Below are 27,168 nucleotides of genomic sequence, written 5' to 3'. Positions count from 1 at the left end.
AAAACTTTTCATGCAGCTTTTCGCAGCACTGGCAGCTAAGAACAGGCTTGTTCAGACTTCGTGGTTACTGAAAACTAAGGCCAAAAATTTGGGATCCTGCCTGATTCTGAAAACGAATACAAGAAACATGACAAGCTGAAACGATTGCAAATCATGAGATGAACTGCTGCTTTGCAGACAGTAGCTAGACGAAGGTTGCTGCCTTCCCTGAGAGGTCACTGGCTGGGGTGGCTCTGGCTTCTTGCTTGTCCTGCCTGTCATTTGGTAGTGTGAGTGGTGATAACCTCTGTTTTGGAGCAAATGACTAGAAACAACTTTGGTTAAAATGGGGATACCGGACATTTGTAGAGAAGTCAGTCTGTGGATCTGTGCAAGAATAAGGGTAAAAATTTGCCTATTATCAATCCTAAGCAGTCCAGGGAACTGCTGTGATACTATTTCAGCCCTACGCGAGCTGTTGCAGAGCAGAGCAGTGTAACCCGTCCTCCCTCAAAGTCTGTATCCGATTCCCGATACTGAAGCTAAAAACCAGGGGTCCTCACTTGCTTCGGGAAGAGCCGTATGCTTGTCCTGGTGGTCTTGGTGAGTTCTCCTGGAGGGCTAGACTTTTATTCAAGTCTTAACAGGCCTGCTTTGATCTGTGAAGTGCTCCCAGGTTAGCTCTCTAGAATATGAATATTGTATTTTTACAGAAACACTTTAATCTCATTAGTAGAAATTTCTGCTATCAGATTTATGCTTAAAGAAGCAGACACAAATGTGTGGGGCTGTTGTCTTTGGCTTATCAGGTATTCACGACAGGTGGGAATATGGCAGTTGGGAAGCTGACGGTAAGCTTGGGCTAAAGGTGCATGCTTTCCAACCCAGAACAACGTTAACGTAACACGAGGGAAACTCATGGGGTGTCCACCCAAAATGTAACTGTTCCTGAAGCCTGTTGGGGAATGTCTTGGCGACAGAGAGAAAGGGATCCTGTCTGGTTCCAGTTGGAAATTATTGGGACGTCTTGTTTGTAGCCAGTTAGAACTGCAGCCTGAAGTCCTTGTGGGTCAGTTACCTCTGAGAGTGAATTTTATCAAATTTTTAGCATTAGATCTATAAGTAATAGATTTTTTTTTTCCAGTCTGGCTACCAACAAGCGCAGCTTTCCTTTTCTTAGTTCACAAAATTTTCTTAAGTTATTGCAAATGAATTTCATGGTGCAGCCAACCGCCTTGTGTTTGGTAAAAGCAGTGAAGTGCTCTGTGGCTTCTCCAAAGGTTCCTTACTTGTGCTCTTCGTTCCCTTCTCTGTTCTTTTCCCTCTGCACTTGCTGGGACCTAAAAAATGCTAGGAATTAGAAAGAAAGTAATGCTAATTGTGTCTTTCTGGCTGAAGAGACCAAGTAAGGCTCTTAGAGGTGTCTGGATATATTTGCAAATGCCTTACTGGAGTTTCTGTGTGCTTTGGATAATAATCCATGGTGTTATTTGATGGAATAGGCTGGACCTATGTGCTCTGTACGAGATCTGTCAAATAGTGAGCAAACAAATATATACTGGTGATTTATTCTACTACAGTTGGGCTTGTTTTGGGAAAAACTTGAAGTCCCTGTGCTTGCTGCTGGTCTTCTGGCCACTAGAGTATGTGGAAACTTAGGGAAATACATCCTAAATTCTTACAGTCTTATACTCTTGTCTGGGAAACTTCCTAAGACAGCCAGTGAAATCTCTAATTCATCTTCATGTGGTACAGTGATCAGCATGTACTTAGTGTCTCTTTTTTTTTTTTTTTTAAGCTACCTACTTAAAATCTTGTGGCACTGCAAATTTGCCCTACTGTCATAAATGGGGAATGGGGAAAGCAACAAAGGTAATGGCAAATATTTTCCAAACAGCAATACTTTGAAGGTTAGGTAGGAAATTCTTCCTAATGGCAGATAATAGACTTGAATTTCCTTGCAGTGGACCATTAGTGGAAGTGTGTCTCCTCATGAATTCAGATATCCAGTCTGTTTTTCACATGGTCTGATGTAGAAGATGAATGCCAATGTTCAGCTTCACTGTCCCAGGCCAGTGTCTGAACTTGTTCAAGCCATTGATATGTAGAGTTGCTGTTAATATTTTTACTGTGCTGTTAAGAATTCTTCTGCATAGACCTTTTATATTTTTCTTTTCCCTTGTCTTGCCAAAAGGAGTATTTTTAAGGGTCCCAACTGGACATTTGAAGAACATAGGCAAGGCCTCCCTTGAACCTTTTGTCATTCCTCTTGCTTGTGCCTAGCCATGCTCAGTGTATGTCAACTTTTCTTCCGTGTGACCACTTCAGTCTGCTTACCCAGTGCTGGTATATGTGCTGAAAGTTTTCCCTTGTTAGATGATATTTCCTCTTTTAAGCTCACGTATTGTTTTAGGCATGCTGGAAAGATGTGTGACACACTGCTTTAGGACTTGATAACAAACTCGATGTCTTAATATTACCAGTGTTATTTTTTGTGTTTCTCTGTGAATTGTGTTCTCTTAACTCATGGTGTGGTTGCTATCTGGAGTAAAACAGTGAATGCTAATGTATGTGAGATATTTTAGCTAATAATTAGGTGGGTGCAGCTTGGAGCAGGAGTTGTCCTGTTGGCTAGTTGAACTATTTGGAGAAACAAGTTACACAATTTAAGCTGTGAGTGGGAGTGTCTTTTACAGCGTTTCTCAGTCTAATGAGAGCAAGTCTAATTTCCTTGCCTATTCTGCAGGACCGTGTGTGTCTGTAGAGCTGCCCAACAAGTAAGCATAACCTGTTTCTCCCAGCATGGGTAGCATTTAGAGATTTCCACTTGCTTCCAGGATTTTTCTATAGTACTTCCTTATTCGTGTAACACCCAAAACACAGGGCATGGCTTTTTCCTGAAATTAAAAAATCAGAGTATTTGTATGTAAGGGTATTTGGGTAAATCAGGGTGTTTGTCTGTAAGGCTTCCTAGGGCATACCTTGCAGTAGTATGAATAATCTAATGTCTGTCTGTCCCCAGCACCTTCTCTGTCCATATGTATTCATTCTGTAGTGTTGGCTTCAGGGTTAGTTCCCCACCACCACCAGCCCACTGTGATGCTGGCTTTTTACTAGCAAAGATTTGGGAACTTAGAGATCCATAGAGTGCTCTCATGGCTTAACGTCTAGAAAGAGAAGAGAGATTGTGTCAGCTTTGTATGTTTATTTGTGGTTTTTAGGCTTGAACGAAGTCCAGGTACCTTCTTTGGAAAGCCTTTTATGTGCGTCTCTGATGTTTAATCTAGTATTGGACTCTCAGATGGGTGCTTCACAAGGAATTGGCCCTAGCAAAAAACCCAGTCCTTTCAGAATGAAATGCACGTTTGAAAAAGACAGTTACCTATCAAACTCTGTGGGGACAACAAAATCAACAAGTTTCTTTAATGGCTGAAGCAAAGTGCAGAGCTTCACTACCGTGCTTTAAATTATGATTGAAGACCTGCTGCCCATCAGCACGCCAAACATCTAACTCATACCCAGTTTTTAGTTTTCACCATTTTTTCAGCAGTCTTGTCTGGGCCTGGAAAAGATAAAGATTATCTCTTTCTTTTTGGATGCTAAGGTTTAAAGTATGAGATTATTACTGATTGCCAGGTAGAATGTTTTGGAAGTTCCCTGCCTGAACTCTAGCATGGCAAATAAAAAAGCTTTCCTCTGCCATACATAATCTTTATTCCCCCCCCCCCCTCTAAAATGTACAGATGGTCTCCTACTTGGACATGATCTTTAAATCCTGAGGATTCAACAAAAGATGATAGTAGTATCATGATTCGTAGTATCCCCATCATTCACAGCCTCCCTCCCCCCCTTTTTTCAGAGAACTGCACAGCCTGTGATGCAAGAAAGTAGAATAGCTTTATTTTAGCTTTAGAAACTTTTGATGTGGGGAGGGGTGAATTTCTTTTGATGGGAAGGATATTCTTCTGATGCTGATGACTGATGAGTCTGGTTTACCCCCAAGCTGCAAGCAGGCTGAATGGATCTGTGGACCTTACTACTGAAAGGGAATTACCAGGTAAGCAGAGAAATTTTCCTCTTAACGTCTGCAGCTAGCAGGTAGAATGCTGAAATAGGCATTTCATTATGTCAGTGAACATAATGAAAAGAATAGAGCAAATGTTACTGCACTTAGGAGCACTGTTTTGTGGAAGGATTTGTTATAGGCATGCTTTTCAAGAGTCGTAGAACCACAAATATCCAGAGATTTCGTGTTAGAGAAACAAAGTCACTGAGCGTGGTGGTGTTTTGTATATATCTGTGTTTAATTCTAGAAGTTTTGAAGTTTTCAGCAACTTCTGAACTCAGAATCTTTAATGTTGATTGTAGCTGGAGAATAAAAGGTCTTCAAAGGCAAGGATGATGCGCTCAATGCAGATGATCCAGAAGCAGATCCGAATGGCATGCTTATTCTGGTAATGGATTCCTGGGCCAGTCCTTGACTGTGTTTTTCTTAGTGTACGCTAGGATGCCTCAAGTGTAGGTTACACATCTGATAGCATCACACAGAATGGAAAATGCTCTTAAAATTGTGTGGAACAAGACAATGTAATTCTGTTTTAAGGTTTAGCATAATAATGTGTGATTAAAATACAGTCTTACATGATATGACAAAAGTGATGGGGAAGCTTATCTTGCAAATACATAGGAGGAGGACTGTTTGTAGGTGGTCTGGCTAGGCTGATATAAATAGTATTAAAAGCTCTCACTCTGGCTTATCTGAATTTAGCATGACAAGTAATATTTACAGAGTTTGAGTAGGTAGAACATTCAGTGTTAATCACAGCTGTTTGCTAAATGGCAAAACTGAATGTTAAGGAACTCTAAAGTTTATTTCAGGAACACTGTTTAACAATGTAATAGTGAATGCAGTGCCATCTGGCCTTTAAATAAGAGATTGTCGTGGTTTAACCTCAGTTGGCAACTGAGCACCACACAGCCACTCACTCGCTCCCCCCGCCCCCCCCGATGGGATGGGGGAGAGAATTGGAAGAGTAAAAGTGAGAAAACTCGTGGGTTAAGATAAAAACAGTTTAATAATTGGAAAAAAAGAAATAATAATAATAAATCATAATAATAAATTGTAAGAAAAGAAAAAAATAACAAAGAGCGAAAAATAAAACCCAACAGAAGACAAATGTTGCAAATGAAAACAATTGCTCATTACTAACCAACCGAAGGGGAAGCTGAAAAGTCCTTGACTAGTGTACGCACTACTTAGCAACAACTAAAACATTGGTGTGTTATCAACATTGTTCTCATGTTGATAAATGCAAAAGACAGCACTGTACCAGCTACTAGGAAGGAAATTAACCCTATCCCTGCCAAAACCAGGACAGAGATGTTGCATCTTATATGTTACACACGGAAGAAATATTTAACATATATTTAGCAATATTTTTTTTTAAAATAAGTAATTCAATTTTTTATTTAAGTCATTGAAGATTGATGTTGCATGAGTGGAACAGAAGGTATTTTGAAAATGAAATCTTGTTGTAATGGTGAATTGGCTTAGCCTCCCCAACCTGTTTCAGTGATCTTGATAAGCAAATTGGAGAATGTTCAGTTAAAGCATTCAAAAGCAAACAGGCTGAGCCATAATTACGAATCTCTCTCGTCTTCTTAATGATGCTTTTTGAAGGGCATAGGGAGTTCAGTGTTCCTGTCCATTTTTTGGACTATGCTTGTTGCTGTGTGTGAGGGAGAGAGAGTAGAACTGATCTCAGCAACTTGAAAACCAAGCTTATGTAGAAAACTAGTCTTAATTAGCAGCTTAGACTACCTCTGTTACATATTTAGGGAATTCCATGGCCATAAACTGTAGAACTCTCCTCTGTTTTTAAAATTTGTATGTGACTTGTACTACTGGCCGTCTGTTTAGTCTTTCCTCCAGTTAGTGGCTGATAAGATACTAATATTCATTATCCTTCTGTTTTCACTTGTGGAAGATCTGTAGCTTTTTACAAGCCAATTAATGGTACTGACAATTCAATTCAAGTAACTGACTATGCAAATGTTCTTCCTCTGGCTTTCAGTGTCTTTGCTGTTTAAGTCTAGGATGACAAAATTATCAACTTTACTTTCTTCTGTGCCTATTTAAAATCAGTCTTCCAAGGAAGGAATATTTTTCCCCGATAATTTGTGTCCACTTCTCCCAGCTCTGTAGAAAATGGCAAGTATTAGGAACATAATCCTTACTTTCAGATTTTCTTACTAGAATACTGTCCTGCTTGTCAAACTCCGGAAGTGGACTGCTAAGGAAAGCCTCATGTGCCTTTCCCTTGCACATCATACACCTAAACTTGAGAGGAAAGAATAGTGTTTAACTTAGATGCAAGTTACTTCAAGTTGCTTTGCCTTGGAGGAGAGAGAATGCTCTCAAAGATAACTTCTGGAAGCATGGTCTTTAACAGTACTGGTGAGACATAACAACAGTTTCATCAAAACTAAATCCAGTTACCTTGCTTTGCAGTTGTTTTTACAGCATCCCTTATATTCTGAGATAGAACCATAGGACTTCACGTGTGTGAAGATAGTTTGCTTTGAAATGGATAAGTGCCCTCATTTAGGAAATTAATACTTCTTGTAATTTCTGGCTCACGTAAGAATTTCTGGGATTCAGTAGCTAAGAAGTTGCAAAAATTGCTCTTCCCTATTGCATGGTGTGGGCATAAGGTCTCACTCTTTAAATTCTATCGGATTAATCTTACAAAAATTAATTAGTGCTCTGCTTTATCATTCACACTGTAAGACAAGTTTCCATAACCAAACAAGAGGCAGGAGACTGGTTAAAGTTGACATTTAAAAAAAAAAAATACTTTAAGCTTCAGCTAGACTTTTTGGAGAAATAATCTTCTTGAGAAAAGGAAACTAGCTGCAATTCTGTACTATTTGTACGTTACCGTATATTGGATATGAATTTTAAGGTTCTTTCATGATAACGTCTAATTATATGCCAGCATTAAGCAGTAGTTGGAAGCAAAATAAGCATGTAGTGTTGAACCTTTTAAAAAAGAGGGCAAAATGCATACCGGGAGCGTATAGACCATGAACTACATGGTTATATGTTAGCAGAACCTTAGGAAATTCAGGAAGCATAATCCTTCCCTGTAAGACTAATATTGCTTTTGTTGCGTGGGAAATGTCATTACACAAAAAATCTACATGGAGCTGGTTCTTCAGACACTGAGGAAAGATATGGTGCTGGCAGGTATAGTAACTGTGTGTGGGTGAAATAAGGCAGACTCAGGGAAGAACTGAAGTGGTAGTTAACTCTGGAAAGGGGTGTGTGCTACAGAAGCTCTTGAAACCACCCAAGTTTTATCACCTAATTTCATAGAATCATAGAATGGTTTGGATTGGAAGGGACCTTCAAAGATCATCTAATCCAACCCTCCTGTTGTAGGCAGAGACATCTTTCATTAGATCTGGTTGCTCAAAGCTCCATCCAACCTGGTCGTGAACATTTCCAGGGATGGGGCATCCACAACTTCTCTGGGCAACCTGTTGCAGTGTCTCACCACCCTCATCGTAAAAGATTTCTTCCTTATATCCAACCCAAACCTACCCCCTTTCAGTTTAAAACTGTTGTCCCTTGTTCTCTCACTACAGGCCCTGGTAAAAAGTCTCTCTCCATCTTTCTTATAAGCCCCCTTTATATATTGAAAGGCTGCAATAAGGTCTTCCCAGAGTCTTCTCTTCTCCAGGCTGAACAACCCCAACACTCAGCCTTTCTTCATAGGAGAGGTGTTCCAGCCCTCTCACCATTTTTGTAGCCCTCCTCTGGACCCGCTCTAGCAGGTCCATGCCTTTCTTGTGCTGGAGACCCCAGAGCTGGGTCCAGTACTCCAGGTGGGGTCTCATGAGAACGGAGTAGAGGGGGAGAATCATCTCCCTTGACCTGCTGGCCATGCTTCTTTTGATGCAGCCCAGGATTTGATTGGCGTAGGAGTTGGAGTTTGGAGACTGTTTTTTCAGGCTCTTTCTGCAGTCAATGATACAGTCAATGAAGACAGGGTGAGAGAAAGAGGCTTCTTTTGGGAGTGACTTGGAACAGGAGCCTATTGCAAAGGTATATGCTGCACCTTCAAATACTTATAGTCTGAGTAAGTGGCATTTTGAGAGCTGGCTAGTGACTGATTAACCCTGTTGTTTCCTTGGGGCAAAAAAAGCTGCTAAACGTCAGGTTCTCAATGAATTGTCCGTCTGCAGCTAGAAGCCTCGCGGGATGGGAGTATCTTAATAGGATCCTGTCAGATGAGTGACTAGTCACCTAACTGGTGTGTCCTGGGGCAGGGTCATACATGTTACTGGTAGTTTTATTTGGGCAGTGGGGATGGGCTGTAATATATTCAAATATGGCTAGTTTCATGCATTTTGTATGCTGTTGTCAGAGTACCACAGTTACCTTCTCATCTCTTGGAAGGCCCCTGATAGGCAGAAAAAACAGCATGTTCCTTTTCTGCACAAAAAAGAAAGAGTTGCCTAGTTTAAACTCCCTTCCTTCCCAGTCTAGTGTCATGATGAATGTTTCAAAGTGTACGTTCTGTGTAGTGATGCAGGGGCAGGCGTTATCAAAGTAACAGTAATCTTCAGATGCTGGCCCAGCGAAGTGAAGTCTTTTGGAACTGGTGGAAGTAGCCAGAATGTGGACTTCATATCTCATTTCTGTATGCTGCATCCTTGGACTGTGTTCTGTAGCCATCGCTACTGCTGCATAAAAAAATGTAAAACCAGACCAAATTCAGAATCTGTACTGTGTTCTCACCTTAGCCACCCTTATTGTGTAGGACCTTCCCTTGTTCTGTATAAATAGGGGGACCATGCCCATTCTCCTGTCTTTCCCTTCTTTTTGCAGTCTTACAAACGTGAGGAAAAACTACATTTGGGATTTTACATTCCCCTAACCAGCTGAAACTTGCTGGAAAGGATGCAGATGGGGCCATGCATTTCCGCAGGTGCTTTAGATCTTCATCTCTTCCAACTTTGCTTCCTTGTTTCCCAAAGCTTGACTTCTTGTCTTGCATGCTCAGCTGTGTGGTGCTCTTGACATAAGGTAAAATGCGTGACTTTTAATACTCAAATAAGAGAAGGCTGTTGTCCAGTTTTTATTGACTAAGCACCTTTTGCTTTTATATTAGTGCTTTTATCATCCATCTTCATTTTCTCCTAGCTTTTTCCACATTTCTCTTTCCACCTTTGTATTTTTAACTTCATTTTCACAAGAAAATAGCATATGTCTTACTGTGCTTCCCAGTGTTTTCCTCAGAAGCCTTTGCTGGTGTACCCCAAGGGCTTGGGTGCTCCCAGTCCTATTGCAGGGACTGGGATAAAAATAGGATGTATAGTGTTGTCTGTTGTCACTCTTAAGGCTGACTTTCTGTCCCCTTGAATAGGGGAATGATGCAGCTGTCCCTGATAAAGTTAAAGCACTAGGATAACTCATCTCAGGTTTGTATTTTATAACTTTATAAGACAGAATATATTTAATGTATGTGGTACACTGAAAATGTAATTTCATCCAAGGTAACTAGGGAACATGTCTCTTTGTCTGTCTCTTTTCTTTTTTCTTTTTTTTTTAACTGCAATTGATGTTGTTTTACCTATTGCAGTGAATTGCTGTCATCCAGAAAGTCATCTGCTTTTGAAATGGTTGTTTTGTAGGACATGTTGCTACTGATACTCTCTTTGTAATTAATCCAAAGAAAAACTGACTTGCTTTGGAAGAACAACAACATCATTTTTTGGTTCCAATCTTAGTGGCTGGTTCTAGTCTTACCTTTATTTTGGAGAGGACCACTGTGGTTGACATGAAGGAGTATTTGTGGTGTTCCCTGTCTGTCGACTGTGTTGGATTGCGAGTTTCTCTCTCAAATCCTGACAGGAATGTTCAGGAAAGACACTTCCAGCATTTAAGGACTACTTTGTTGCTAATAGTTTTGTTCTCAATTATTGATTTCACATTCTTCTTCTCTCTTGTAGCTCACATGATGAATACCAATATCTACAGTTACTTTAGGTACAGCACTGAATAAGTGTATCTGGTTTGTACTGAAAATGACATTTCTAGCCATGTTGTACCTTTACATTCAACTTGGTTCCACCCTTACACCAGAAATCATCTGGAATGCTGGGATGGAAAACTTTGTAATTATTTCAGTTACTGCATCCTCCGCCTGGTTTGGCTGTTGCCTTGTGCTCAGTAATGTTACATACATGCTCAGCGTTCGAGTAAGTGTATCTGGTTTGTACTGAAAATGACATTTCTAGCCATGTTGTACCTTTACATTCAACTTGGTTCCACCCTTACACCAGAAATCATCTGGAATGCTGGGATGGAAAACTTTGTAATTATTTCAGTTACTGCATCCTCCGCCTGGTTTGGCTGTTGCCTTGTGCTCAGTAATGTTACACACATGCTCAGCGTTCGAGTGTGAACCACAGTGTGTGTGGTAGCTTTTGCGGTGAGAATTGTTACAATATTAATGCTTTTTACAAGCTTCTGTGAAATAGCTTCTTACGATAATAGTCTTGGAAAAGTACTTAGGTTTTTTTTTTCCCCCTTCTTTTTTTTCCTTTCTCCTTTAGAATATAGATGACGTTTTGCTTGTACATTTTCTGTTGTTTTTTTGGGGGGGAGCAAGAACTGTTTCTCTGTGTTGGAGAGCAGCCTGCAATGCTTTATGGTGCATTTGTGTTTCTAAACGCAGTTGGTGAACAGCTGCTGGTGGAACCGTGTCTCCTGTCTGAGTAGGCTAGATTGCTGTTGCCTTTCTGTTTTATGGAACAAAACAGGTAACCCCCATGACTGGTTTTCTCTCCTAGATGAAGATTAGGATTAGGGAAAGACCCTGAAATTGTTAAAGTATGGCTTCCTTTAGTTCCTTTCAGAGACTTCAGAAAGACTCTTGACTAACAGTGCACCCGTAAAATTAAGGGCAGAGGGAGAAGAAGAAATTATTTCATTTAGTATATTGTGAAAAATCTCTATTTATAGTTAAGAAGAGGAAGAATTACACTTTCTGGAGAGAATGTGTTATTAAATCAGAAAACATATTTTAAAAATAGCAAGAAATGTAGGATTTTTCTTGCAAATGACTAAAAATCCTGTTTCTTAACATACCTTAAAACCAGAAAAATGTTAGTGAACATACAACGTGTTAAGAGTCTGTTGGTAAATTTAAGGAAGAGCTATACCTCTTCTCTGTAATGTATTGGAGATTGGTGTTTCAGTACATCAGCATGCCTTTTATATGATGCTATTTGATATGATAACTGTCACATTTTCCCATTTTAAATTGCAGCACATAGGTTTGCTGGGAGCCACTTCTGTAACTAGTCGAAATTTAAGAGTAATGAGTCAAAAATTTCCTCTCATTTTCTGGCCTCTCTTTCAGATGGATCCACCTTAAACATAATACTTCAGTCTAATGGGGCAGCTTTGCTGGTATAAACTTCATAGACTTGGTCTCTATTTTACATTACTTGGTGGGAAGCTTCATTTTGCCTCTTGGGGTCTGCTTACATTGGGTTTGGACTTGGACCTTGGAAGAAGTAGAAAGGATAGATTAAAGGGGTGGAGGTAGTGTCTTTGTTTTGTGCCAGGGTAGAGTTATAGTTGTGAGCATGCTGTGTGTGAGAATAGCTGTAGAAAGCTGTATCATTAGAGATGAAAACGTATCCCGTAGGTAGCTGACTCCCATAAGAAGAGAACCTAGCTTGGGACTGTGATCGGCCACAATTAGTTTCCAAAATGCATGGTATGCGGTTGGATGCAAAGACAGCTGTTGGTGGGTATCCGCAAGGGCACAGCTACCCAGTGAGTCCTCATAGTGCTGCTGGCTTGGGCAGTACAGATGCCTTCCTTGCACCTTCTTGGCAGTTGTACTGGCCCAGGTGTTTAAGGGGATTTATTCTATGTTGGATTAGGGATCTGTGTTACTCTTTTTGCTGGGTTATTTTTAAGCAGGATCAATTTCCTGAGCTGATTCACTGGCCTGCCCCAGTTTAATGATACGATGAGGCTGGTTAAGATGGTGGTTCCTAAGTTCTTGCTGCTGACAAAGATTTTTGTTTAACCACAGCCAAAGTGGTGTCTGATGTAAGAAGAGAAATTAAGGGATTGCACCATTTTACTCATCGACACTTCAACGTGATGGGGAGGGAGATAAGTAAATGTGGGGTGATCTGTAAACACAAGATTACAAGGCAGCTTGGTGGTATGTGCATCCTTTTTGTATTTCTTGATAAAAGTGAATCATGGGCATCACCTAATACAAGCTTGAAGAGAAGGTGCGAAATTCAAAGGAAGATTGGAATAGGTTTCTAGAAAACCTGTAAACAAAAATATAATGGCAGTCTGTGGGTGGCAATGTGAGTAAGAGCAGACCCACGTTCCTCTCGGAGAGAAATGGTTCTCCATCACCCCTTCCCTCTCCCCCTCCACTGGTTTGGTTTCCGTGAGGATGTTGGGTACCATGTCCCATCTTGACTTGTGTTTTATAGTGTTAAAATTTTTATGTGAGAGTTTTCTCTTGTGTCTTTGGAACGATGGTTTCCTTATTACTTTGTTTCTGTCTAACTCAGCTACTGCCACTCAAAATAATTTTTCTCACTTATCTTTTAATTGAATTTGTAATAGGCTTCTCCTAAAATATCTTCACCTATATGGTATGTTTTAACTGTCTTGTTAAATTCTTCTGGAGGAATACAGAACCCATTGGGTAAAATGTGCTTATTGTAAAAGCTGGAAAGGACTGCTGAGACCGTAATCAAAGCTCCTGTGATACTTCATTCACTGTTTTCTGAATGCAGTATGAAATAGGTGCTTGAACTAAGGATGTATTTTTCAGACACAATCCAAAGTCAATCCATGAAAAATCTTATTTCCCCTTTAATAACTCATTACATCAGTTATGTTGCTTTCCCTGCTTAGATAGCTGTATTGGAGTCACAATATGAAGGTTTTTCTTTAGTTTTATTCAGGTTATCAGCTGCTTTTTTACTGGGGCTAACTAAAGATCCTGTGATTCAGTATGTTGGTATTGTTTGAAGTGAAAACAAGTATTTCAATTTTATGTGGTCTGAGTACATGGGCTTGTTTTTTTTTCCCTAAGGTGTACAAACAAAACCATTTTGGGTTTAGATTTAACATGTGTTTCAAATTTAGTGGAATTCCTTTTTTAATCTAGATTTTATTTAAGGCCTAGCACACTGTCCCCCTTCCCTGCACACCAGGACAGAACATATTCTGTTGTAGGAAACTACTTATTTTCAGTCACCATATCTGATTTTTATTTTTCCCTGGGACGCTGGAGGATTAGAGCAGATTATAGTGTTGGGATAATGTCTGACTTCTTGTGTTCCATTTAGTCATAAATAAACCTCTGAAAAATCTGAATGTTGCTATGGTGATGTTAGTAAAAGCCTGGGATATGGAGTGAGCCGCTTAGAAGCATAATGTCACTTACAGTAATGAGCATGCCGTCATTAGAACAGTGATGGGTTTACCTGATGCTCTGTAACTTTGTTAGCCCATGCCAGATTCTGAAAGCGAGTAAGTGCGTGCAATTCATATGAATATGCTCTGTTCAGTAACTTGCAACTACTGACCTTTTAACAAATGGAAATTTGTGTTTTGTCTGTTTACTTTCTAGCTTTAACGTGTTGAAGTATCACAGAGAAACAAGCAAAAACTTCCTGTCTTTGTATGCTGCCTTTCACATGATGGTCTGGTTGAATTAAAACAACAAAAAAATCAGTTCACAGCAATTTTGTTTTAAACTATGTAAACACACACTTTTCTTCTGAAAGTATGGGATATAAAAAGTAAGATTGCATTAAAATGTCGTTTGTTGGGTTTTTTTGTGTTTTTTTTTTTTAGTCTTTATAACCTGGCTTCACTGGAACTAAGAGAAAATTTGCTGACATATTTACCTGAGTAAGTGACATTTCATGTGTTTGATTATATTAACATAAAATGTTCTTATTCTTAAAATCTGCTAATGTATGAAACTGAATGACAGCTAGAAACAATATTCAGTGCCGACTGACAACATGTATGAGATACAGCTTTGTTTTAGCAACACCTAGTTACATCCATTAGTTCTAGTTGTACTTGGTTGGTAGCAGGAGCCTGCAGTCTGTGTCGATTGGTTTTGCTCTATAAAAATATTCTGTATAAAATACAGCAGCATGAAACATTTCTTCCTGCATGGAGCGAAAAAGCGCATCAGCAGTGGGAGTGGTGGGTTGGGTTGTTCTCATGCTGAAATTTTCTAACTGTGAAAGTAGGGTAATAGGATCTTGGAGATTTCTACTCTAGACCTTCATAGTATTTAAGTGTTCGTGTTCAGGGCTAAGTAACCAAAAGCTTCCAAAACCTGGAGATCAAAGCATTGGTGACAAACTAAGCCTACTGATGTCTGAAGTCTGACTCCACCCACCGTGATTTTGGGGGAAAAAAGATATCTAAATGTCTCTGTGCTGTCTGTATTGTGGCAGAGGAATTGGTGGTCTTTTGTAAGATTAATCGGGTATCTTATATTTTGGGGATCCTTTTTGGCTGCCTGGAAGAAGCCTCTTCTTTTTCTAGTGAAGGAGTTTCCTTCCTTCACTACCTGGCTACTTCTTGCAAGAGTTTTGGTGACTCCTATTCTGCTTGTTTAGATAATCTAATAGATACTGTAATAGATTTAACCTATTTTAATCAGAATCTCTTCCGCAGTCGCTTTGGGGTCCTTTATTCCTGTCAATCTACCCAGTACCTTGGTTGCGGCTGTTTATAGCTGTGAGCCACAAGGCACTTTAAATGTTAGTGATCAGAAGATATGAATTGCTAGCTAGGTTTTGCCATGCGGTGTCAGAATGAAGCTATCACAAATGTTGACAATTTTATTGCTCCTGGAAAATTCTGATTGTCAGTAATGTAGCTGATGAGTCTCACTGGTTTTCGTGCTACTGCAGCTTTGGGGAAGGTAAGCAAGAGCTCTACAACAGACTGCTTTTGAAGTAGAAGGATGGCCCTCTGTGTCTGTTCATGTTCAGAGAACTTCTTTTACATCCTTTTGGGCTTCCCTCTGTTTGCATCCTCAAATCCAACCTGAAATACTTCAGAAATGGATAGATCATGTTGAGAAGATAAATGATGGATTTACTGAGTCTTGAGTCCCACTGTTACACGTGATCACTATGGGGAATTTTTATCCAGTTGTGTAACCATAAATTCCCCCTAAAAATAAATCTAACCAACTATACTAAACTATGTGGCATTGTCCACCCCGAGGGACTGATGGTTAAAATAAAGAATAATGATTTCATTGCCTATACTAAGTTTTAAGTTTCAAGGGCATACAGTTATACTGACAAACCAAATTATTTTTTCAGTAAGATATTACTACAAATAGTCCATGCCCAGTAAAATAACTGTCTGTCTACTATACATTGTAATTTGAAATAGGAGTTTCAGTAAAATGAGCTCATTCAAATACATGGGGTTTCTGTTGGTTTAGTCTGATGTGGTTTTGTTTTGACTTATCTCATCTCACAGATCACTTGCCCAGCTGCAGCGACTAGAAGAACTTGATTTAGGAAACAATGAACTTTATCACTTGGTAAGAGAACATGCCACTGAAAGTGCACGTTGGTCTTGTTTCACGCATCATTTAGATTAAATAGATCGTAGGATGTTGTCCTGGTTTCAGCAGGGATATCTCACAGATCACTTGCCCAGCTGCAGCGACTAGAAGAACTTGATTTAGGAAACAATGAACTTTATCACTTGGTAAGAGAACATGCCACTGAAAGTGCACGTTGGTCTTGTTTCACGCATCATTTAGATTAAATAGATCGTAGGATGTCCAAAATTGAAGAAAGAAAAATGTATGGAGGGAGAGTCTTTTTATACGTACAGATGAATTTTGGCAATGAGTTGGTGCTTCCCATATCTGCTTAGTCTTGTTCAGTACAATATTACTTTACCCAAAAAACTGTAGCTGATCTTCAGAAAATGAGAGCGCTGCACAGACTTTTTCTACGGAAAGAAAAAGGAGTGGAAGGGCACAAACTCTTGTCTGCACTTGCAGTTACAATGAACACATGGGCTTCTGTAGGGAGCTGGATGGGCTGAGCACAGATGAAAGCTCAGCTATTTCCAGGGTGGGAGTAGGAATCTTTGGGAAAGGGCTGAGCCAAACTCTTGAGGGTTGCAGTGTTTGACATTGTGGCAGATAGATCTACCAAAAGATATGTCATCTCCCTTAAGCTGACTCAATTAAATGTTGGATTTGCAATAGATTAAGAGTATGCATGCAATTTGTTAGTGCATGTCAGGTGAAGTACGGTAGCTTGTTAAGCTATAACAATTAATTTTTATGATGGAGTTCCCAAATGCTTGCATTCACCCTTGCTGCATTTAAGCGTGGTACCTCTAAATAGTGCTTGGAGTAAGGACTGGTTTATTCAGACTGTAATTACAGGGTGGCCATTTGGTTTTTACTTGAAGCTCCTATGCTACTTAACATTATTACTTTTTATGTTATAGCCAGAAACAATTGGTGCACTTTTCAATCTTAAAGACCTCTGGTTGGATGGAAACCAATTAGCCGAAATACCTCAGGTAAAGATGAGCTCTGCTGATACTGTTTTGAAGATGCTTTTAAAAGAAAACCTTTTTGTTCATACCTAAAGGGAGGTGATTTAAAATCGAATAGTTTTCTCAGTTCACTTTGCCTGGGTTTGGTTTTGGATGTGTAAGGGTTTTCTCTTAATAAGTTCCTCTGCAAGGGATTGTACATGATACCATATATTGTCAGACATTTTTTTTTAAACATTTTGACAAAGGAATTGTTTCCTAATAGGCACATTGTTCAATTTATAGGATGATGCATCCTCTGTTTACAGTCCTGCCCCAATGATCAGGGAGCTGCTAGTTGGCTGAGCTAACCCTCACCTTTTGTATCTATCTAAATTGCAGCTTTGACAGTTTTGAGGATGAATCGTTGTTTTTTTGCAGTCATCTTCTTCCATTTAAATACAGCATTTGGGAGAAGTACAATAATAGAACTGTTGCCATAAATAGAAATTTTGATTTATGCAGGCAAATCCCCCATCTGACATCAGTCATGGGGTGAGGGGCCTTAGCATTTAAAGCTTACAGCACTCTAAATTCCCTTTCTTACGAACTGTGATAACATATGGGATGGTTTCTTTTCCCTCTTTTTCCTTTAGAGCCAAGTCAAAACCTGTTTTCTCCTGTTCCTTGTGCAGTTTGCTGTTATTTGCTGTATTGATCTCATTGTCAACAGTGTAACTTGGAAATCAGTTACAGTTTAGTGGGCTTTGTTGACTTTGTTGTTGTTGGCTTGGCCTAATAATTTTTTAAGTAGATGTAGTTAAACACTGATAATCATTCATAAAAGGTCAAGTGTGACTTCAGCAGCTGTTTTTATTGAAGCTGGCCATTATTGTGTATTTTGTCTAATGTCCAAGAGATGAACTTGTAGGATAAAGGGTGGGTGGGTGTGTTTAATGAAAGATCCTCTTGAGAGGCAAACATTTCCAAAATAAAAGGACTGATCTTGTGAGTTAGGATCAAGGCTGTCACTTTATGAAAATTTCATATATGTAAAAGTAAAGGACACTTCTGCCTCAGCCATTCTGTTCTCCGAAAGATGGTTTGGATGACTAAAATGAGAACTATTCTAGAGTGTGTATAGGGGTGTCTGTGTACATGGGGAACAGGAGGGTGCTCTGATGGCTAATAGGGACAAAGGTACTTCTCTGTCAGACTTTTAAGATAATTGGTGGGTTCCCATTGTAAAAAATTAAGTAAACATTAATAATTGTAGATGATGGCAGTATAACTTGGCAGTTCAAATATGCTTGCTAGAGCAACACTCCCAATTTCTATTTCTACATTTGTTGCAGTTGGGAGATAGGAAGATATGAAATCCCTAGATGTCATGGCATGTTGCTGTATCAGCCAGGAGAGACTAATCCTAATTTGCCTAGGGTTAATTGGGAGGGGCAGACTTTAATTACGTGGAGGTTGATAATCTGTAGTTCTGAAAAAAAAAACTTTGCAGTCTTTACTTGAGGAAAACTCCAGTTTTGGCTGGTGCTTGCCTGGGTGTGCTCAGCATACCTTGTCTGACTACTGAAGCCAGTCTTAATAGTTAGAGTAAGAAACTGTGACTGAATCACTTGGTTGGTTTATCATATGTAAAATGTAATTTTTACTTTTTTCTGCATTTGGAGGTCATACAAAGAATGGCCAATTTAGAGGTCATACGAAGAATTGTTTTCCTTTCTGGAATTTCATTGCTATGGTACATTTTTCAAATTGCTTTGTTACGTGTTTGGGCATGACTTAAATTTTTTGTCTTGTACCGCAGGAAGTAGGAAACCTGAAAAACCTGCTTTGTCTGGATGTTTCTGAAAATAAATTGGAATGCCTTCCTGAAGAAATTAGTGGTCTGACTTCTTTAACAGACTTGCTTGTTTCTCAGAATTTACTTCAGGTCTTACCTGATGGCATTGGTAAGTACAAGGTGAATGCTATCACACAGAACCATTTAATCCACCGTAAATTGGAAGTCGTTTGTTTTCAAGTCTTTTGAAGTCTTTTTGTGCATCCAAGAGATGAGCTTGTCTCAGCACTTTTTTTTTTTTTTTTGCTTAGTATGAAATGCATAGCTCTATTAATGTCTCATTTTAATTGTCTGCATAATGACTACCTCGTAATCTTTTTTTGGTCTTCACTTGATACCTACCGGAACAAAATAAAAGTTAATATATCCTCTCTGTTCCTACTGCGTCCACGTCATTGTCATAACTCTTTAACATTGTAAAATTCTAGCTTGTAACATGCTGTGGGTCACTTGATAAGAGTGACAGTATCGCTACAAAAAATACATCCTTTTTAGTGGGGATGTGTAATTGTCTTCAGTTGGACAATGTGATTAATCCTATACTGAACCCAGTGGAAGGGTGTTCTAGCTTCAGCCCATTACTCTTCACCCTTGAGGATCCAAACTACAACCTTTCTGCGTCTGACCCCTTAAAACAGGTTTAATAACTGAGGAATGTTTTCTGAAGCATTACCAGTGCCTTTTTTAAGGTAAATGTTTTTACCCCTGCAGTAGTTGTGACAAGTAGTCAGTGAGGCATTGTTTCTCTGCTACTCATCAGCTGTTTTTCCGGAGTTTCATGTTGCAAGAGCGTGCCTTCTCCTTGCCAGGATTTTTTTTTTTCCAAAAATAAAGGTGTAGAGGAAGGAGGACTTGTGAATGTGGTTTAAACCTGGAATGTGGAAAAGAATGGACAGACCTTCCCCCTCCCTCCAAATGCTACATGAGCCTAAGAAGAGAGAAATGTTTTTCTAGAAGTTAAACTTGGGGGAGTGGGGTGACTACTGTGGGTCCTACAGTTTGGCTAGTGTGTGTTTGGTAGAGAGTTGTAGCAGCCCTCTCTGATGACCTGAGTTGGCCAGTACAGTTGTTGTACATCAGAAATGGAGCTGTACCTTTTGAAAGGCACACAAAAGGAATAAGTACTGTACCCCTACCCAATTTTCCAAACACAAGTAAGCTATTATATTCACATAAGTAGCAACTTTTTTTGCCTTTGTAACAAAATTACATCCAGAAAATGTTAGAAAACGCACATGCAAAACTAGGCCTGGCCTGAAATGGCCTGGCCTTTTGCAATCGCCTTCCCCAGCAAAGGATCTCCATTTAACAGGATTCTCGAGAAGCAGCAGCTCCTCTTGTTCACCAGACGTGTTACAGACGAGCTCCCCTGTGGCAGGCTGCATGCACTGTAGCCTTTCAAAAGGTACAGCTCCATTGCAACCTTGATCCTTTTTGAGTTTGGGCTGTCACTTCAGTGCAAGCCTTTCTTACTATGGCCGAGTAGGCACAGGTGATCTTCTGAACACTCCTTTATGAATAAACATTGTATAATTGAGGAAAAAATAGATAATTTTCTCCTATTTATAGGCCTTTGGGTAGACACATCCTTGACATTTACATGGGGTACCATTCAGATTGCAACTTTAATACAATTTAATATGCTTAAATATTGAATATGAATATTTATATTGAATATTAATTCAGTGATGTTATAAACTTGCAAAAATAGTGCAAGCACCAGGTGAAGCAGTACTTGAATTCTTTTTTTTACCTGAAAAATAATTCATTGTGTTAGAGGATTTCTAAAAGTTTTGCAGCAGAATGATTTTCTGTAATTAAAGCAGGTATCAGAGGATACTAAGCTAAACAAATGTGGTGTTCTTTCTGTCCAGGAAAATTGAGGAGGCTCTCCATTTTGAAGGTTGATCAGAACAAACTTATTCAACTAGCGGATTCAATTGGAGACTGCGAAAGCCTTACTGAACTAGTTCTAACAGAAAACCAACTGCAGGTAAGCATGGTCATGACTGCTCAAATGGCTGGCCGTAATAAGACCTGCTGCTAAGTGCTGAACCACTTAGCTTGTAAGGTTACTCACCATTACTACTGTTAAGTAGCGAGTTTCCTTTAAATGTATCTTATTTCTAACCTGTTAAATGAATGCTAAAGATCAAGTTGTGTGTATGTAACAGTCCTCCCTTCCAAAGGCTTAAGCAATTACATATTCACTCTTGAATCTTTCATGATCAGTAAGGGAATCGGGGCACCTGGAGTGCAGGTATCATTTAGTCTGTTGTGTTTTTAATGCGGAGTTTGTGCCGCATTGCATTGTTGCCAATTTTTGCTGTACGTTATCTGGATCAGACTTGCTGGAACTGAATAGAAGCCCTGAGCGCTGCAGAGCTGCTGTTGTACCGTTCCTTGCTCTGCTGATCTACTCCAGGCAGGTATTAAATATGATAGGTGGTCAATTAAAATAAAATCTCAGACTTCCTTCCATTAGGTGTTTCCTTCCATTATTTTGAAACTGCCTTCACAGGACACTGACACTTGGAGAGTAGAAGTGTTTATAAAAATCTAGGTTTGAGCATTTCTTAAGTTAGGTTGGTGCTTGGTTCAGTTAGGAGCTTAAGCCTGTTGGAAAGATGCCTCTCCAGAGGTCAGTTCATAGCACCTAAGTTAGAAGCTTGCCTCTCAATTAGCTATTTAGGGAGCGTAAAGTTAGATAATACGGACATTCTGCATACATGCTTCTGTACACAGCTGCTGTGCATCTGTCATCTTAGTGCAGAGATAACTCATGAGTGAATTTGTATTAGAAACTGACATTCCTGGACATTTCTTCTGCAAGATAAAACCTTGGATCTCCTTTGGAAGGCCTGATAGTAACGAGGGTTAACTACACTCCAGTTTTAAAAATGGATCAGTCTATTAATTCATTTTTAAAGTGAGATAAGTTTTGTTCTGACTCTGTGAATTTACAAATTCTGTTTGCATATTATTTTGTTTTTGTTGGCACAGTCATTGCCGAAGAGCATCGGAAAACTGAAGAAGCTGAACAATTTGAATGCTGATAGAAACAAATTAACATCTTTGCCCAAAGAGGTAAGTTTTGTGCAATTAACTCTCACAGATGTGATTATACAACAGAAAACTCTTGATTTCAGATGCCTACAAGAAGTAGCAGGCAGCTTTGATCCACTGGGTATTTTTCCCAAACCGATCACAACCAGAAACTTGTCCATTAGATCTGAACAGCGTAAATCTGAACAGCAGCTGTGGTGATTTGGTGGCTTGGAAGTGCAAAATGTGTTTGCAGTTGAACAAGAAGGCTTGGATCTAATTAGCTTGTAACTAGTAATTCCCAGTGTGGGTGTCAGGTCCAGCGCTATTTGAAGACTGGGAGTTCTGGTAGAGTGAATGCATTTAAACATCAATATGCCTCTTCTGCACGTAGCATAAAAATACTGCCGGAGTCTTTCTCGCCTCACTCTTGTGAGCAATAGCAAAGGGAAGGTTTCATATTCTGAAAAATGGTTCAGAGACTGTTTTGACAGTCTTTTTCGTTTTGGAGATCTTGGGACTACTTTTGCCTTTAAATATGAGGACCTGACATGACCAAGATCACTGATACCTCAAATCTTACAGCTATGATCACTAGGACTTCTTGTCTATTGTAACAGTATATGGAATGAAATGAAGCTAGAATTCCTGTTGTGAAACTAAATATAACAAAGGCCTTGCAAGTTTAGTTCAGCAGTAAATTCTGGAAAGAGATCGGGAGAAGCAGCATCCTGTGATTGGAGCACGGGACTGCAGGTTTGTTCTGTTTGCACTACTGTTTCTCTGTAATTTTTGTCCAAGTAGTTCTCGCCCTTAATTTTCCTATCTGTTTCTAACATGTGCCTCTGAGGTCATAGCTTTTTGTTCACCACTTTCAGTCACTTCAGGAGCAGGAGGCGTACGTACTCAGGTGGCAGCTGATGGATGGGAATTGAGAGGAGTATCAGCTCTGGCTAGTGAGCGCACACTTCTGCTCAGGCCCACTTACTTACAGAGCTTGGACAGCTCAAGGAGGAGGTGTGAGGAGGAAGCAAAGTGGCTGGGAACCAGGAGATGGGGGAGACCTGATGGTCTGAAGAGGAGGGATCGAGCAGGGGCAGAGGGTGCTGCTGTGGCACTGGCAGCAACAATTCCAGTGGCCCAGGTCTCAGCTGCCATGGTTGGTCACTCTGCGATAGCCCCTATTGCTCCTTTACGGATTGGCTTATAAGTGTATGTTTGACGGGGGGGGGAAGGTGAGGGAGGGAAGAGAAGATGAGAGTACTGCAGCTCCTCTAGCAGGACAGTGTCTCCTCTACAGAGGTGCTGCTGGTTTTGAACAGAAAATTGCAGAGGGTGTACCCAGACAGGTTGCATAAATGCTAGCAAGAGGCAGGACCTTGGGAAAACTGTGTTTCTGGGTTGGAATGTGATGGCAATTTTGATCTTGTGCTCATTTGGCAGAAAACTTTTCATGTCTTTACAAAGAACTTAATTTAATACATTAAACAGGTGTTATAAACTATCTATACTTGAGACTCATACAATTTTGTGTTTAGTCCACCTTTAAGCAGAATTGCTCTGAGTTTGTAACGGCGTGTAAGGTTTTACTGATACACTTTATTTCCAGATTGGCCATTAATAGTTCATGTAGCGTATAAGCACTTAGTTAATGAAGTTCATGGTATTGGAGACGGTGCATGATGGCGAGCAGTGTGGCTTGGAAGGGATAGGAGCAGGTGAGAGGAGAAGGTTCAGCTTCAGAAGCAGGTAAAGCAGGGTGAATATGGAGTGTGTCTGTTTGGGGGGAATAACTGAGTCAAGGGCTTGGTGCAGAACAATAAAGGGATTAATGCTGAACAAGAAACTGGAGACTTGGAACCAGAAATGGTTTTTCAGAGGTGGAAAGCGTTGCCCAGTCACTGAAGGAGTTGGGGATATCCAAGGGTGAAGTGAAGAACAAGAATGTGTGTGGAGAACATTAGCGCACATGAGAGAGAGGGGAGGGGACACCTGCACAAGGGCTGGGATAAAGTCAGGGATGAGTCTGTGTTTGGAGAAGGCAGGTGATGAGGAAATGGAAGGTGGTACTGGAATGAGGTAAGCTGGCGAGTTGTGGAAAGTCCAGGAAATAAAAATGGGAGAGGTTGGTTCCCAAGGAGCTTGGCAGAGAAACAGAGGAAACAGAACTCCCTGGCATCCACTTCTTTGAAATAGAATTTTTTTTTTCCTGTAAAGGTCTCCACACCTAGGTATCTTCTTTCTCATTAGAGCAAACACTTTGAAATTACATTTAACGTAAGATTTCCAGAATGTTTCATTAAAGTATGTTTTGCTCTGTGGATTTTTAAAATTCTTTTTACTTTTTATTTTTAAAGGAAGTCAGTACTTCTCCAATTGGAGGGTCATACCCACCCTCTAGATCGGTGGATCTGAATTCCAAGCTGGTAATGGTAACAAATAGAAAGCATAAACAGCTGATGCAATGGTTTGTCTCAAAAATACTGTTAATATGCATGTATTGCAGAACCTACCGTCTAGCTAATGAGACTTTTCGGTTTCAGTTTTTCAAGTTTCAGTTTCAATTCCTTGTGCTTAGGCTGTGCAATAAAACACTTTTCCCTCAAAGTCTTTAGATTGCCTTCTAACAATGCTGAAATGCTAGTTTCAAAAACAGAAAGAAATCTACTGCTCTCTGCTCATGTTTTGTCTGTTCCTGGAGCTGCATTTTCTTTGTGTAGTATTCTTCTTAAGGAGTAGCTTTTTGCTTTAAACCGAACGTGAACATTTCTGTAGTACAAGTTTTCTGGTTAAAATTCAGAGGAATTCGGTGAAGAGTCACATTTCATAGCTCTAAAAGAAAAATATTCTGCGTAAACAGAGTGCACAGGTATAATGAGCACTGTTTGCTGTTACGCAAAGCATCCACAGGAGCAGCTTCAGGGGTGCTGATAATGGCAAAGATCCCAATTCTGAGTTTCCCTTTGGATAACAGGGAGGAACAATTTGGTGTCTTGGTGAAATGTTCAATTTCCGTTTTCCTTCTCATCATTACTGACTTGGAAAAAAAATACAAAACGCATTGGTAGAGCACTTAAGGAAAACTGAAAAACGTGTCACCCTTTTTCTGTCTGTTGGAAAGTTCTGCTTGACAGTGAGAAAGCATACCATCTTTTCCATTTATTTTCATCTCAGACTGACTAATTAATATTTAAAGCCAGGCACGAGCTTCTGACAGCAGTCATTTTCAATACCCCTGCCTGCTGTGTGTTGCTTAAGATGTCTCCTGAGATAGTATGGCAAAGATTGGGGTCTCAGACCTTTGCACATCAATCAGTATTAGTACTTGTACCCTGGTTCCCCCTTCACAGAAGCAGAGTCAGATGCAGAAGTAGAGTATGCACTGCAGATATTCTTGCTTGGTATCTTCCCTTCTTTTCCTTTCCCTCTTTTCCTTCCCGCTTTCTCTCGTTCTTTCTTTGCCTTACAGAGTGCTAGAACAGCTGTGCATTTGTGGTCTTCATCCTTATAAGAAATGGGAGTGGGACAGGCCTTTACTGGTTTCTGTTGGAGAGGGACAAAGACATAGTCTGGTAACATGCGTATAGAAAAAATGGGACTCTACTAGGGAGAAGAGTTCATATAACAAATGTCATATGTACTTGCTGGTGTCTCTGTCTTTCCCTCCAGAATTATTCCTGTAGCAAAGAGAGCTTTTATAGATATGATGGCAGAAATTATGTGCCTGCTCTAATATGACTTGGTCAGATAATCTATGAGTTCTAGCCTTTTTGTGGTTGTGTGTGGGGGGGTTTTTTGTGGTTTTGAGGTTTGTTTGGGGTTGTTGTTGGTTGCTTTGGGTTTTTTTTTGGTTTGGTTTTTTTTTTGTTAGCAGTTTACTAGGAGTGGATTTTGGGTCAGCCTGTCAAACAATTACATTGCCAGATGGTTTCAATGCATACTTGTAAAACCAGTCTTTACCTTTTGGTGTAAGATTTCTTGACTTGGGATTATCGAGGAGCTTGTATGCAAATACTCTTTCAGAGTTTCCTGGTTCAAAGGTTCTTCTGTATCTGGTGCCAATACATAAGGTAAAACGTGGAACAGCTGAATGTCTGACCAAGACTTGAGTCACTGGCAGATTTCATCTTGAGTATCTCATCTTGCAGCTTGATCCCTCTCTCACTGAATTGAGTGGCGAAACAAACGTCGGCAAGAACAGAGAATGTCTAAACCTGTTCATAGTTACAAATGTTTTTCCCCTTAAACTTGAAAGACCTGCCTGGTGACTCTTTGGTATTGAAATCCCACCCTGGCACTGGAACACTAGTGAAACTGGTGTGTTGATTTTGGCACTTGCATAAATAACCTTCTTGGAATGTTTTCCAGTTCATGTGCTTTTGTTAATGAGTCTCTACAACCTGCAGAGATCTGGTAATGTGTCCTTCCTGGCTCTGAGGTATATTGTGGCTGAGAATCATTACTACAGTAGGTAAAACTGCAGGGTTTTTTTTGGCAATAACTGTGCTTTTACATTTTTCTTATCTTTTTTTTTTAAACAAGTTTGGGCTGCTTTGTTGTTTCCGGTTTTAACTTCCGATGTCCCATCCCTTCCCTCATTTGTGTAAAAGTATGTGTTTGTGTGTCTCAAAGGGGAAAATAAGCACTAAGTAAAAATGCAGGAAAACTTGTCTTGAGTCAGAGGGCAGAGGAGCAATATTGCTGTGCTCCTCCCATACTACTCACCAGTGGTGCAGGGGGTGTTGAAGTGAGTTTGCAGAAGATTTTCCTGGCCAATTTAAAGTTAATAATAACTGAATAATAGCTAATAATAGTGAGTTGGGCAGTTTCTTCCACCTCTAAATGTATTCTGTGCTTGCAGTTAAAGAATTAATCTATTTTATCTGGGGCCAAGGAAAATTCTGACTTTATTTACTTTGAATCCAAACAAAATTTTGGTTATGACACCCTGGAAAAGATTTTACAATAAAATAGGAACTGTGTTTAAATTCCCAATGTATTTATCTGAGTTGTATAAGCCTAGTGAGAGTTTTTGATGCTGACAGCTGTACTGAGGGTTGAATAAAAGAGATGTGTCACTGGACTTTAACTGGTCACATTCTAAAGAATAATCATTGTAGTATTTTTCTTAATGTCGTATTTTTTTTGCATTACTGTAGTGGGTTGACCCTGGCTGGATGCTAGGCGCCCACCAAGCTGCTCTATCACTCCCCTCCTCAGGAGGACAGGGGAGAGAAAATATAACAAAAGGCTCGTGGGTTGAGATAAGGACAGGGAGAGATCACTCACCAATTACTGTCACGGGCAAAACAGTCTCGACTTGGGGAAAATGAATTTATTACCAATCAGATCAGAGTAGGATAATGAGAAATAAAACCAAATCTTAAAACACCTTCCCCTCACCCCTCCCTTCTTCCCTGGCTCAACTCCCGATTTTCTCTACCCTCTCCCCCCTAGTGGTGCAGGGGGACGGGGAATGGAGGTTTGCAGTCAGTTCATCACGCGTCGTCTCTGCCCCTCCTTCCTCCTCAGGGGGAGGACTCCTCACACTCTTATGCCGCTCCAGCGTGGGGTCCCTCCCATGGGATACAGTCCTCCACGAACTTCTCCAACGTGAGTCCTTCCCACAGGCTGCAGTTCTTCATGAACTGCTCCAGCGTGGGTCCTTTCCATGGGG

General features: G+C 40.0%; 1 protein-coding gene across 1 annotated transcript in view; it reads left to right on the top strand.

Annotated features, from left to right (window-relative positions):
* The window catches only part of LRRC1 (leucine rich repeat containing 1), a 63,527-nt gene that overhangs the window by 26,026 nt on the left and 10,333 nt on the right, over window positions 1-27,168 (top strand). The window contains exons 7-12 of the mRNA XM_019474451.1: window positions 13,901-13,957; window positions 15,566-15,629; window positions 16,559-16,633; window positions 18,411-18,555; window positions 20,321-20,439; window positions 21,450-21,533. Of these exons, the coding sequence (XP_019329996.1) occupies window positions 13,901-13,957; window positions 15,566-15,629; window positions 16,559-16,633; window positions 18,411-18,555; window positions 20,321-20,439; window positions 21,450-21,533 (544 nt within the window). The remainder of the gene's footprint in view (window positions 1-13,900; window positions 13,958-15,565; window positions 15,630-16,558; window positions 16,634-18,410; window positions 18,556-20,320; window positions 20,440-21,449; window positions 21,534-27,168) is intronic.

Source organism: Aptenodytes forsteri, unplaced genomic scaffold, assembly GCF_000699145.1.
Source record: "Aptenodytes forsteri isolate BGI_AS27 unplaced genomic scaffold, ASM69914v1 Scaffold100, whole genome shotgun sequence".
NCBI classification, from domain to species: Eukaryota; Metazoa; Chordata; class Aves; order Sphenisciformes; family Spheniscidae; genus Aptenodytes; species Aptenodytes forsteri.
This window is presented reverse-complemented; position numbering and strand designations above follow the sequence as displayed.